This window comes from Talpa europaea (assembly GCF_964194135.1).
Source record: "Talpa europaea genome assembly, chromosome: 1".
NCBI lineage: Eukaryota > Metazoa > Chordata > Mammalia > Eulipotyphla > Talpidae > Talpa > Talpa europaea.
Window position 1 is genome coordinate 131295439 of NC_140073.1, and position 13358 is coordinate 131308796.

Genomic DNA, 13358 nt, shown 5'->3' on the forward strand with positions numbered 1-13358 from the left:
GACAGCTTCATAGGTTGCATCTTAACCCTTGTGCCACCAGGGAGGCCCCACTTTTGTGTGTACTCTTAAAGGAGCAAAGATGAATTAAAAAATAAATATAATTCCTATTGGGCCTGTCTTTGGCATGTTATAAAATAAATACTGTATACCAAAACTGTAATTAAAGGCATACTTACTCTCTAACAAAATGAAATCCATTTTCTTGTAATGTGACCACACTATTTTTAATTATTTAACATTAAATATAGAAATAAACTAGTTTCTTAACCTGATGTTGCAGAATCTTCCAACATCTCTTTATATTGCTTTTCAAATTCCTCACTGGTAATACTTTCCTAGAAGCAGAAAAGAAAGAAGGAAAATATGTTCGGATAATGTTTAAAAAACTAAAACATTTTTCTCTGCCTTTGTATCTTCTTTTAATGTTTTTTTTTTTTTTAAAGATTTATTTATTTTGGGCCTCCCCAGTGGTGCAGTGGTTGAGCTCTGGGCTGCGAGGCTGCCCGCGGCCTCTGCAGTGCCGGTTTGATCCCCGGTCACCGGCGTGGGTCCCACATGGCTCACAGACCTCTCCTGCCATGCCCGCTGCTCCCCTCAGCAGTGTGTTTCATCAGTCTGCCTGTTCTGCTCCCCGCTCTGGCTCTGGTGAGTTCTCTCACCCTCCCATGCTTCTGACTGTACCCAGTGCATTTATTTATTTATTTATACAAGCACTGGGTACAGTCAGAAGCACGTGGGAGGGTGAGAGAATTCACCAGAGCCAGAGCGGGGAACAGAACAGGCAGGCTGACAAAACACACTGCTGAGGGGAGCAGCGGGAGTGACAAGAGAGGTCTACCGCACCATGTGGGACCCATGTGGCTGGGGATCGAACCGGCGCTGCAGAGGCTACGGGCAGACTTGCAGCCCAGCGCTCAACCACTGCGCCACCAGGAGAGGCCCTTAATGCATTTTTTTAATTTACAGAAAACAAAAGAATAAAGGCTTGTGAGAAGAGCAATCCAAGCCACACACTATTTTAAACTCCTAATCCTGATTAGGAGTTGATGTTTCAGGGAGAAGACATTCAAGAACCAATAAGATTTTGAATGATGAATGTACCAGAGGAAAAAATAATTGTGAGACAAATAACATACTGTAACTTAAAGGCGAAATCCCTCAGGAAACATTATTTTTCTATTGGACTACATCATAGCCAATGAGCTGCTAAGTGGTGTAAATCTATAGGAATTTCAAGAAGTTATAAGGTAGAGAGATCACTAATGCCTATAAAATACTGATCTTTCAGTAAGGGCCCCAAGTCCATGCTACAACAGGGGCAAGCCATAAAAGCACAATGCTGGGGCCTCCCCGGTGGTGCAGCGGTTGAGCGCTGGGTTGCGAAGCTGCCCGCAGCCTCTGCAGCACCAGTTCGATCCCCGGCCACTGGGCGAGGGTCCCACATGGTGCACAGACCTCTCCTGCCACCCACTGCTCCCCTCAGTAATGTACTTCGTCAGTCTGCCTGTTCTGCTCTCTGCTCTGGCTCTGGTGAATTCTCTCACCCTCCCGCGCTTCTGACTGTTACCCAGTGCTTGTATAAATAAATAAATAAAATCTTAAAAAAAAAAAAAAAAAAGAAATCCTGACTCCTTTCTTTATTAAAAAAAAAAAAGAACAATGCTAAATGAAAGAAGTATGCCACAAAAGACTACATATTAAAAAATTTCATTATATGAAATGTCTAGAATAAACAAATCTATAGAGACAAAAAGTACATCTAGTTTTTAGTTGTTGCCCAGGGCCTGGGGGAATGGTGAATTTGGAGAGTATTGGCTAAGGTGTGAGGCTTCTTCTAAGGGTAATGAGAATATTCTAAAATTGATTATAGCAATTTTATGACTAGACTAAAGGTCGCTGAAGTATATACTGTAAACGGGTGACTAGTATGTGAAATATATTGCACAGACACTATAAACGAATTTTCATAAGTTATCAATCAACATGTATTGAATGTCAATTATCAAATAAGAAAGTACATGAACCATGAATGACATTTTATATGTTGAGAACAAATAAGCAATTCTGATCCTCACTTTCAATTATAATAATCTTTTTTAAAAACAAAAAGTATTGAAAGTTATGTAAGGGAAAACATGTTAATTACCTCAGATTCTTTATGTTCCAATTTTGGGGTAAGAATACGTTCTAAATAGTTAACTTTTTCTTTCCAAGTACCCAGATTTCTATATTCCTTCTTCATTTTTTCAAGCCTAAAGGAATAAATCAATTATAAATTTATACTTATATAAGGATCTAGATAGATTATAGCTATTAAAAAGTGACACAAGAATATATAGACTATAATTCTCAGAAGAATACAAACAGTATGATCCATTTTAAAAAGTTCTAAAAAGGGGAAAGCCAATAACATATCACTTAGGTACACAAAGGAAAAGGTATGATTACAACAAAAATCAGGGTAGAGGTTACATGGGAAAGGTGAGGAGAGGAATGTAATCTCTGAAGAGCACATAAAACACATCACTGATATTCTTAACCTGATTTGTGAATATCTAGGTAATGGTCTTATTATCTTTAAATTATATATAAATGTTTTAGAACATGTTTTTAAAATATTTGTATATCTCTCAAGCATATGTAAAACATGTCACATATATTACTTGATCATATATCTATACATATATTATTCAATACATATCGCTTCATTATTTAAACTATGTGTATATATTTTATGTTATAAATTATTCAGCACATATATGATATCTCCCACAATAAAACAAATGAAAAAATAGGCAGTTTCTAATCCAAGAAACTTCAAAAGGCTTTAAATCTAAAGATGCAATTGATGAGAATTAAATAGAAAAGAGTAATTATCAAATCATTTCATGAGGGTACTATGACTTTGATAATAAGAACATTCCAACAAAAGAAAAATTAATCATCCTCATGAACCTAGATGCTAATGTTACAAGTAAAATATGGCTTAATACAAAAATAAAATGATAAAAGACAATATACCACAAATAAGTTGAGTTTATTCCAGGGAAAAAGGGTATCTTTAGAAAATTAGAAAATTATAATCTAAATATAACTTAGTATATTAAAAGTGAAAGAGCATTTGGCAAAGTCCAAAAATACCTATATAAATATTTCTCTTGTTTAAAGATCAGGAACAGAACAAAAATAAAGAGTAAGGATTGGGAATAAAAAAAAACATTTGTTATTTATAGATTATATGATTATTTAAATAAATCCCCCCATATAACACTATAAAGTATTATAGAAATATGAAAATTTAGCAAAAGAGGGGAGTCCAGAGAAGACAATGGCAGTAGGAATACCATAGAAATTGAGTCTTTTCAAGGCTCTACATAAAAACACTCAAGAGTATCGAGGTAGCAGACCCAAAATTCTATAGAAACATTTACAACAATGTGTGTGTGTGCATGTGTGCGTGTGCATGTGTGTGTGTGTACGCACTCATAAGCACCTCCTTCTGAGTTTCAGTATGCGGATGGCATAAAAGTGACAGTCATAAAAGGGTTATCTGATAAACCTGAGATTAAGAAAAATAGTCAACAGGTAGTTACAAGAAAACTGGACCGGTTTGAGAACAGCAGTTGTAACCGGGTTTTACTCATTCCAGTAGTAGGTATATACAAAGGATTCGTGGGAAAAACTAAAAGTGAACTTCCACTTCTGTGAATGATCAAACTGAACAGCCATGACTCTAAGCCGGGATAAAAAATCGTGCAACAGACTACTCAGATATTAAAATGATGAAATAGTGCCTTTGGCTCTTGAGGTGATTATGCTAAGTGAAATAAAGCAGAAATTGAAAGACAATTTCACTCATTTGTGGAATATAAACAAATAAGCAAACTAGAAAACACAACAAAAATAATTCTTTTTTTTTTAAATCTGTTATTTTTGAAACAAATACCCAGTTATCTCTTCTTTTTTTTTTAAGATTTATTTTTATTTATTTATTCATACAAGCACTGGGTACAGTCAGAAGCGCGGGAGGGTGAGAGAATTCACCAGAGCCAGAGTGGGGAGCAGAGCAGGCAGAAGGACCGAAGTACACTGCTGAGGGGAGCAGCGGGCGGCAGGAGAGGTCTGCGCGCCATGTGGGACCCTCCTCTGGTGGCCAGGGAGCAGCCGGGGATCGAACCAGTGCTGCAGAGGCTGCGGGCAGCTTCGCAACCCAGCGCTCAACCGCTGCGCCACTGGGGAGGCCCAAAAATAATTCTTAAATAAAATTTAAATTAAAAAAATAAAAGAGTTTGACCTCTAGCTGGGGTTAAAAAAATAATTCTTAGATTTAGGGGAAAATATAATGGTTATCTGAGGGGACGGAGAGGAGAAAGGAGAAGATAGGGAGGGAATGTGACTACATCTTGGCACTAAGGTTTTGATGGAAGGTGAGTTAAATGTTCACATATGAAGGTGTGAAGTTGTAATTTCAAAATTACATAATTGTGTAAATGACTTGTAATTCAATAAAATGGAGGGGGGAGATGAGCTTGGAGATAGATATAAAAGGATGGGGGAACTCAGATTTTGGATCCTGCCAAAGATGAGAAGACACAGTAAACACCTAGTTGGATATTAAAGGGTTATACACCAAAAGTACCTCCTTAAACAGTTCTTCCAGTCCTGATAATAAGATTAAGAGTAAACCAGAAAAAGACTAATGCTAAAGCCCAAATAATTTCAATCTCAATCATAATTAAGGCAATTTGAGATTGCTAGTATCACTAGCCTAGCTGGCTGCCATATACAAAGGTGTATCTTCTGTATAAGAATATATAAGCAGGGCCTCCCCTTGGTGGCACAGGTGGTTGAGAGCAGTGCTGTGAAGCTGTCTGCAGCCTCTGCAACGCTGGTTCCATCCCGATTGGCCGGCAAGAATCCCACATGGTGCAGCAGACCTCTCCTGCCTCGTCCGCTGCTCCCCTTAGTAGTGTATTTCAGTCACTCTGCCTGTTCTGTTCCCTTCTCTGTCTCTGGTGAGTCCTCTTACCCTCCCGCACATCTGGCCTGTACCCCGGTTCTTGCATGCATGAATAAATAAATCTTTATTAAAAAATTAACTAAAAAATATAATCAAAAGCCTCAAATAAGTCTACAGATTTTAAAATAAAGTATCTAGAACTTAAGGAAAATAAGCATATATAAGAGTATAAGATTTATCTAAAATCTAAGAGAAAAAAAGACATTAGAAATAGACTTATACGCAGTCCAATGGAGTTATCAGAGATGAACTTTGAAACAGCAATTATCAAATAATTAAAAGACAAGACTGGGTTTTTTGATAGAGAAGTAGAAACTATAATGCAAAGAAAAATTCCATAACTGAGAAGGAACATAACTGAATTGAAGTATTCAATTGGTGTAATGGAAGATTAGAAGAAGAAAGAATCAGTGAATTATAAGATAGGCCTAAAGAAAAGATCTAGACTGAAACATAGGGTAAAAGGAAGGGAAATAGAGAAATGAGCATAAGAGGCATGTGGGATATATTGTTGACTGAAAAAAACAGAGCAAATATTATAAGTGAATTCTCATTTTTTTCTTGCCATAGCATTGACTTTTTAAAACAAACACCTAAATATGATAATTAAAATTCAGGAATAACCTCTGAACCCATGAAATATCACTGCAATGAAGGTTTCTGGACCAATAATAAGCCCATGTTTCAAGGCAAAAAAAAATTAATAGCCAGCACATAAATTAGAAAATATTTTTGTTTTGTTCTTACCTTTCCCGAGGTTGTTGGTGAAGCTTTTCAAAGTGGGGGACAGATGGCTGACTAGTTTTGGACACTACAGGTGGCAGCCCAACAGTAACATTCAAGTCTGGGGATAAGAATGCTGGATATTCTACTGACCGTGGTATAATAACATTTCTGCAAAATGGCAATAAATGTTGAAATTTTATAAAAGTAACTTCTAAATTCAGTGCAGGTATCACTGAATCATTTTTTATTGTAGTCTCTCATCAGTAACTGTAAGGTTCAGACTACTGAGAAGAGCAATCACAGAGTTCTTAAAGGATTTGGGGGCTCCCCTGACAAATTTATTGCTTATAGTCATGGTGAAAGGTGTGTTTTGGAGCCCCCCAAGGCAAATGAGTAGACATTAAGTGACAAATCCATTCTAACATTCCAATCTCCCTAAGCCCTAAAATCCCTTCTAATGTAGAACCCTCTACATTAAGCTAAAGAAGATCTGGTATTTCTAACTCGCTCATTGTAGGCCACCTTTGGGTCCTCACACAGTCAATAAACCAAACAAACTTAGAGCCCTTCCTATCTCCCCATGTTGTAACATTAAATGCATAATTTTCTTAGTGAATTCATATCAATAAATTTAGCCTGATCCCACTTGAATGTTCCTTCCACCAATCTCCCACATCCTTAATATCTATTTCCACACATGTTCCCTAGATTTCTGTCTCTATAAATTAGGAAGCTCAAGTAGTTCTTTTGGGAGTGTAATGCATCTCCTCATGGATCACATTTTGTACATCACTGATGGGACTTGAATCTGGTTAAAAATGTAGAAGCAAAGAAAGGAAGTGGGGATGGGTCCTGCAGAGGGTCAACATTGTTTGGCATGGTGACTTCCTCAGAGGAGGCCATTACGTTTTCCTAAGCAATGCAGTGTTAATCCCCTCAGATGGAGAAAAGCACTGTGATGGCTGTTACAATTGGTGATGTCACTTTTGCTGAGGTCACTTCCACTAGTAAAGAAAATAGATCAGAATTTAGGAATTCAATGTCCCTAGCTTCATCGGGGTATTTCCTAATATTCTCATTCCAATTTTCAGGATCCCACTTATTCTCAATCAGTTCCTTAATTTCAACAGTATTTAGCTTGTAAGGTTGGGAAGTCAACTTGCATTGTAATTCAGTGGCGTAATGATATGATGAAATTCTAGATTTGATTTTCAGTCATTTCAGTCCTGTGCCTACAGGAAATAAATCTCCTTCGGGCCCATATACAAGACTTTTCAGATCATTTATGCAATGTTTGATCTTGGAATTTGAAGCTGTGAGCTCATCCTTCCCTTTCTTGATTCTACCCTACAACATGAGCACCCAGTCAATATTATATTCTCTATTTTATTAAAAACTGAAAGTATTATATACACAGTCACTCAGATCTTTGCTTCTTATAAATATTATGGTGATTTTGTATGTTTATTGCCAGATCAAGCCATGACTATCATTGTCCTTTTTTTCTACTAGAAATGGACGTACTGGATTTAAAGATTTATTATAATGTTTTATTTTCTTACATCATTGTTAATTTTTGGACAGTCTGATTTCTCTCCTTTGGTGTAGTCCCCATAGTTCTACCACCAAAGCATCTGTGATCCATCACCACAGTCCCTTGTGCTTTTCCCTCCCCTGTTTTGACCCCTCTTCCTTCCCCTCCACCCCTTTTTCTGCTGTATATCTCTAATCTATGGTCAGCTTACAAGTTTTGTCTTTCATCTTTTCCTGACAATTTGGTTTCTCTATACTCTGCATATAAGTGAAGCCATCCAGTATTTATTTTTTCTCTTGATTTATTTCACTTAACATAATCCCACCTCATCCATGTTGTTGCAAATAGCATAAGTTTATGTTTTTTTGATTGCTGAGTAGTATCCCATTGTGTACATACATAACTTTTTGATCCATTCACCTGTTTTGGGACATATCTTGGCTGTTGTAAATAGTACTGCAATAAACACAGGAGTGCAGGTTTCCTTCTGAATTAGTGTTTTTGTGTCCTTTGGATAGATTCCTAGGAGCGGAATCACTCGGTCATGAGTCCATTTTTAGTGTTTGAGGAACCTCCACACAGTTTTCCATAGTGGCTGGAGCAGTTTGCATTCCCACCAGCAGTGCAAAAGGGGTTCCTTTTTTACCACAAGCTTGCCAGAATTTGTAGTTTGTTATTTTTAATATGGGCCATTCCCACAGGTGTGAGGTGAAATCTCACTGTGGTTTTGACTTGCATTTCCCTGATAAGGGATATTGAACATTTTTCTCATATGCCTGTTGGCCACTGGCATTTCTTTTTTGGAGAAATGTCTTCTTAGCGCTTCTACATGTTTTGATTGGGTTGTTTGCTTTGTTTTTGTTGAGTTGTATAAGCTCTTTGTAGATCTTTACTATCAGTTCCTTATCAGATATATGGTATGCAAGTATTTCTCCCATACAGTAGGGTATCTTTCATTTGGTTGCTGTCTCTTTTCCTGTATAAAAGCTTTTTAGTTTGATGTAGCCCCAGCTGTTTATTCTCATTTGCTTTCCTTGCTTCTGGAGACAAGTCCTCAAAGATGTTTCTGAAGTTTATGTTACAGAGTATTTTGCCTATGTTTTCCTCTATAAATCTTACATCCAAGTCTCTTATCCATTTTGAGTTGATTCATGTGTGTGGTCTGAGATAGTCTAATTTCATTCTTTTGCATGTGACAGTCTAGTTTTCCCAGCATATTTATTGAAGAGACTTTCCTTGTTCCAATATTTATTCTTTGCTCCTTTGTCATAGATTAGTTGACTGTATATGTGAAGTTTCATATCTGGGCTTTCAACTCAGTTCCACTGGTCAGTTTGTTTTTATTCTAGTACCATGCCGTTTTTATTGTGGCTTTGTAGTATAGTTTGAAGTCTGGCAGTATAATGCCTTCATTGTTTCCCTTTTTAGTCAGAAGGGCTTTGGCTCTTCAGGATCTTTGTGACTCCATATAAATTTCAGCAATATTTGTTCCATTTCTTTGCAGAATGTCATTGAGATTTTTACTGGAATTGCTTTGGGTAGGATGGCCATTTTGATAATGTTCATTCTTCTGGTATATAAGCAGGGAATATCTTTCCATTTTTTGGGCATCTTTTATTTCTTTTAACAATATTTTATAAATTTTTATGTATAGTTCTTTTACCTTCTTTATTAGTTTTATTTCCAGGCATTTAATTGGGGGGGGGTGTACAATTGTAAATGGAATGGCTTTCTTACTATCTCCCTTTTCAGACTGTCTGCATGTAGTAAGGCTAATGATTTTTGTATATTGATTTTGTAACCTGCTACTTTACAGAACTGATTTGTTTTTGATTAATTTTTGTCACTGATTTTGGGGGGGGGATTCTATTCTATCATCTGCAAATAGTTATAGCGTTACTTCTTGATTCTTTTTACATCTTTCTCTTGCCTAATTGCTCTAACTAGTACTTCTAGTATTATATTGAAAAGCAGTGGTGAGAATGGACATCCTTGTCTTGTTCCAGATATAATTGGAAAGACTTTCAATTTTTCACCATTGAGAATGATACTGGGGGGGCGGAGCAACATGGCGGCGAGGAGACGCTGCGAGTAAGATCTCCCATTAAAAAAAGTTAATAGGGAGGAAAAGCGGCAGGTCCCAGTGAGAACTGGGACACGGAAGATAAACGGACGACTCCAGCAAACTGCCCAAAGAAGAAAGTTGCCATAAAAGAGGACCATAAGGGAGGGAAGCGCAGAACCCTGCTCCCCTCCCCAGCCCACAGAGGTGGCACTCTCTGACCTGCAGAGAGGAGGGAAACAACAAACCAAAACGGCCAACAAGAACAAAGGACGCAGCAAGCGGGTCTGTGAGTGGAAAGGAACTATTGCAGCCACCACACCCCGTGAACGGGAGCTGTGGAGAACCCTGCAGGATCCGCCTCGGAGGTGAGCTCCAGGCGCCATTAAAGAGAGCCCCGCCCCCCAGGAGGAGACCAGCACCAGCACACAGCCCCGGCCGCCCGGTAAGCTTGCGCGACCTAGGCTTGCGGGGAGACACCCGGAGGCCCTCCCTGAGTGAGCAGGAACCAGGCGCCCAGGCAGGGGAGCAGGATTCAAAAGGCGCCATTCCCGCGCCACTGATCTGGGCTACAGCCCGCGTCCTGGAACTGAGGGCTTTGGAACTGACACCCGGGGCACGAAATTAGGGGCGTGCGTTCCCCATGACGGTGGGGCACAAGGCAGACACAGCACCCCAAAGCCGTTGAGGTGTACCCTACCATCCCCGCTCTGCTCCCTGCCCCACGGGGTGGAAAATCAGCTCCCCAAGGGCTCTAGGAGAGATCTCTGGCGCCACCTAGCGACTTGAAGCCAGCAGAGGCTCCTGAAGGAGCTAGTGGCCAGCTGGGGAGTTAGCCCACACCGGGCCCCTTCCGAACAAGTAGTCTGAGCCCACAGGGAGAGCGAGCACCCACAGCCGGGGCAGACCAGGCGCGCAGAAGAGTGTGCCTGAGACCAGACGCGCAGGGAGTGTGTCCCACATCACCATTTTAGAACAGGGACATTTCTTCAGTAAAGACTACCTGCAGAAGGCTTCCTCAGGAGCCAGAGGTGAGCGGGGTAAGTTCGCCCACGCCAGACCCCCTCTGGCCTGCAGTCCAAGCCCAGAGGGGAGCAGGAACCCACCGCCGGGGCAGACCAGACGCACAGGGGAGTGTGTCCCCACATCGGCATTTTAGAACAGGGACCTGTCTCCAGTAAAGACTGCTTGAAACTGACAGATGACTCCTGGAGGAACCAGAGGGGAACAGAGAAGCCCACCCAAGATGCCGGCCAGTCCCAACAACACAGTGTCCCAACGCATACGGCAAATTAGAAAACAGACAGTAGGGAGGAGAAGAACCACACGCAACCTAGCAACTCTCCAGAGAAAAAGCACACCACAAAAAGAAAGCCAGCCCCCAGATTGCAACGACAATAACTTGGAAGAATTTCTGAGCCTTCCAGAAAGAGAATTTAAAATTGCCGTGATTAAAAAACTGACAGAAGTCATAAAGGAAAACAATGATAAGGGAAAAATAATCAACGATCAGAAGAATGCAATTGAGTCCCTAGAGAGGGAAAACAATGGTCAGAAGAAAGAAATTGAGTCCCTAAAGAGGGAAGTAAAAGAAATGCAGGAGATCAAAGAATTAATGGAAGAACTAAAGAATTCTGGGAAAAGCAATGAAAGCAGAATAGATGAAATGGAAGAACGAATAAGTAATCTTGAAGACACAGAAATAAAAAGAACCAAAACAGAAAAGGAAAGAGAAGTACGAAGGAAAAAGAACGAAGAAAGACTTCGGGAACTATCTGACTCCATGAGGAAAGGAAATATAAGAGTTATAGGAATACCAGAAGGAGAGGAGAGAGATGTAGGAACAGAGAAAATATTCAAAGAGATAATTGAAGAGAACTTCCCAAATGTGAAGAAGGAGCTGAAAATTGATATACAAGAAGCAAGAAGAACACCAAACTTCCACGACGAAAGGAAAAATACAGCAAGACACATAATAGTAAAGCTCCCAAGAATCCAGGACAAGGAAAAAATAATGAAGCTGGCAAGAGGGAAGAAACAGATAACATTCAAAGGAAAACCAATCAGGCTGACATCAGACTTCTCCGAAGAAACACTACGGGCAAGGAGAGAGTGGAGGGACATAGTCAACAGACTCCAAGAAAACAGATGCCAACCAAGAATACTCTATCCCGCAAAGCTCTCCTTCCTCTTTGAAGAAAGAATATGGACCTTCCCAGACAAACAGAAACTCCGGAATTTCATTGCAACTCAACCCCCACTCCAAAAAATACTACAAGGAGTCCTAAAGCCAGAACCTCAGAGGGACGAATAACAATGAAAGAAGGCCAAAAAAAAAAAGTTATTAAAAGAATAAATAAATAAAATCAAAGGAAAGGCAAACACAATGGCAAATACAGATGTTAACATATCAATATTAACTCTAAATGTAAATGGACTAAACTCTTCAATAAAAAGACACAGAGTTGCAGCCTGGATTAAGAAACAAAACCCAACCTTTTGCTGTCTCCAGGAAACACATTTAGCTACAAAAGATAAAAATAGGCTCAAAGTTAAAGGATGGAAAACAATCCTACAAGCAAATGGACCAAAAAAGAAAGCAGGAACAGCTATACTTATATCAGATAAAACAGATTTCAAACTCAAAAAGATAAAAAGAGACCCCAATGGTCACTACATTATGATCAAGGGGACAATACTTCAAGAAGAAATAACACTCATTAACATATACTCACCTAACGAAGGAGCACCAAAATATATCAGACAACTGTTGTCCTCTCTGAAAACAGACATCAGAGAAAACACATACGTAGTGGGAGACTTCAACACACCACTATCAACAATGGATAGATCAACAAGACAAAAAATAAGTAAAGAAACCAAAGCTCTAAATAAGGACCTAGAGCAATTGGGCTTAACAGACATCTATAGAACACTAAACCCCAAAAAAACGGAGTACACATTTTTCTCAAGCGCACACGGATCATTCTCCAGGATCGATCACATACTGGGGCACAAGACAAACATCAACAGATACACCAAGATTGAAATCATATCAACCATCTTTTCTGACCATGAAGGCACCAAACTAGAAATAAACCATAAAAAGAAGGCAAGGAACTTTCCTACCTCATGGAGATTAAAAACCACACTACTGGAAGACCATTGGACTAATGAGGAGATCAAAGAAGAAATTAAAGAATTTTTTGAATTGAACGACAAGGAGGACACCAATATCCTAAATGTATGGGATGCAGCAAAAGCAGTAATAAGAGGAAAATATATAGCAATAGAAGCTCACATCAAGAAACAAGAAAGAACGCAAAGAAACAACCTAATCTCGAAGCTCAAAGATCTAGAAAAAGAACAACAAAAAAACCCCAAAACCAGTAGAAGAAAAGAAATAATAAAAACCAAAGCAGAAATAAATGAAATTGAAACTAAAAAAAACAATCCAAAAGATCAATGAAACCAAGAGCTGGTTCTTTGAAAAAATCAATAAAATAGACAAACCCCTAGCCAGGCTCACAAAGGAAAAAAGGGAGAAAGCACAAATAAACAGGATCATCAATGAAAGAGGAGAAATCACAACGGACACAGCAGAAATCAAAAGAATAATCAGTAACTACTATGAACAGTTATATGGAAACAAGTTTAACAATCTAGAGGAGATGGACAAATTCCTACAACTCTACAATCACCCAAAGCTAGATAAAGAAGAAATAGAACACCTAAACAGGCCAATTACAATTAGCGAAATTGAAATGGTAATCAAAAACCTCCCCAAAAACAAAAGCCCAGGACCTGATGGATTTACAAATGAATTCTACCAAACATTCAGAGACGAATTAGTGCCTATCCTTCACAAACTCTTCCAAAAAATTGAGAAGGAAGGGACAATACCAAACACGTTCTATGAAGCCAACATTACACTAATACCAAAACCGAACAAGGACAACACAAAAAAGGAAAACTACAGGCCAATCTCCCTAATGAACACTGATGCAAAAATCCTC

At 39.0% G+C, this 13358-nt stretch overlaps 1 protein-coding gene across 1 annotated transcript in view; it reads right to left on the reverse strand.

Annotated features, from left to right (window-relative positions):
• C2CD6 (C2 calcium dependent domain containing 6) overlaps positions 1–13358 on the reverse strand; it is a gene marked incomplete at both ends in the record, with an annotated part of 90845 nt that overhangs the window by 51311 nt on the left and 26176 nt on the right. The window contains 3 exons of the mRNA XM_084259488.1: positions 269–335; positions 2147–2252; positions 5768–5914. Of these exons, the coding sequence (XP_084115614.1) occupies positions 269–335; positions 2147–2252; positions 5768–5914 (320 nt within the window). The remainder of the gene's footprint in view (positions 1–268; positions 336–2146; positions 2253–5767; positions 5915–13358) is intronic.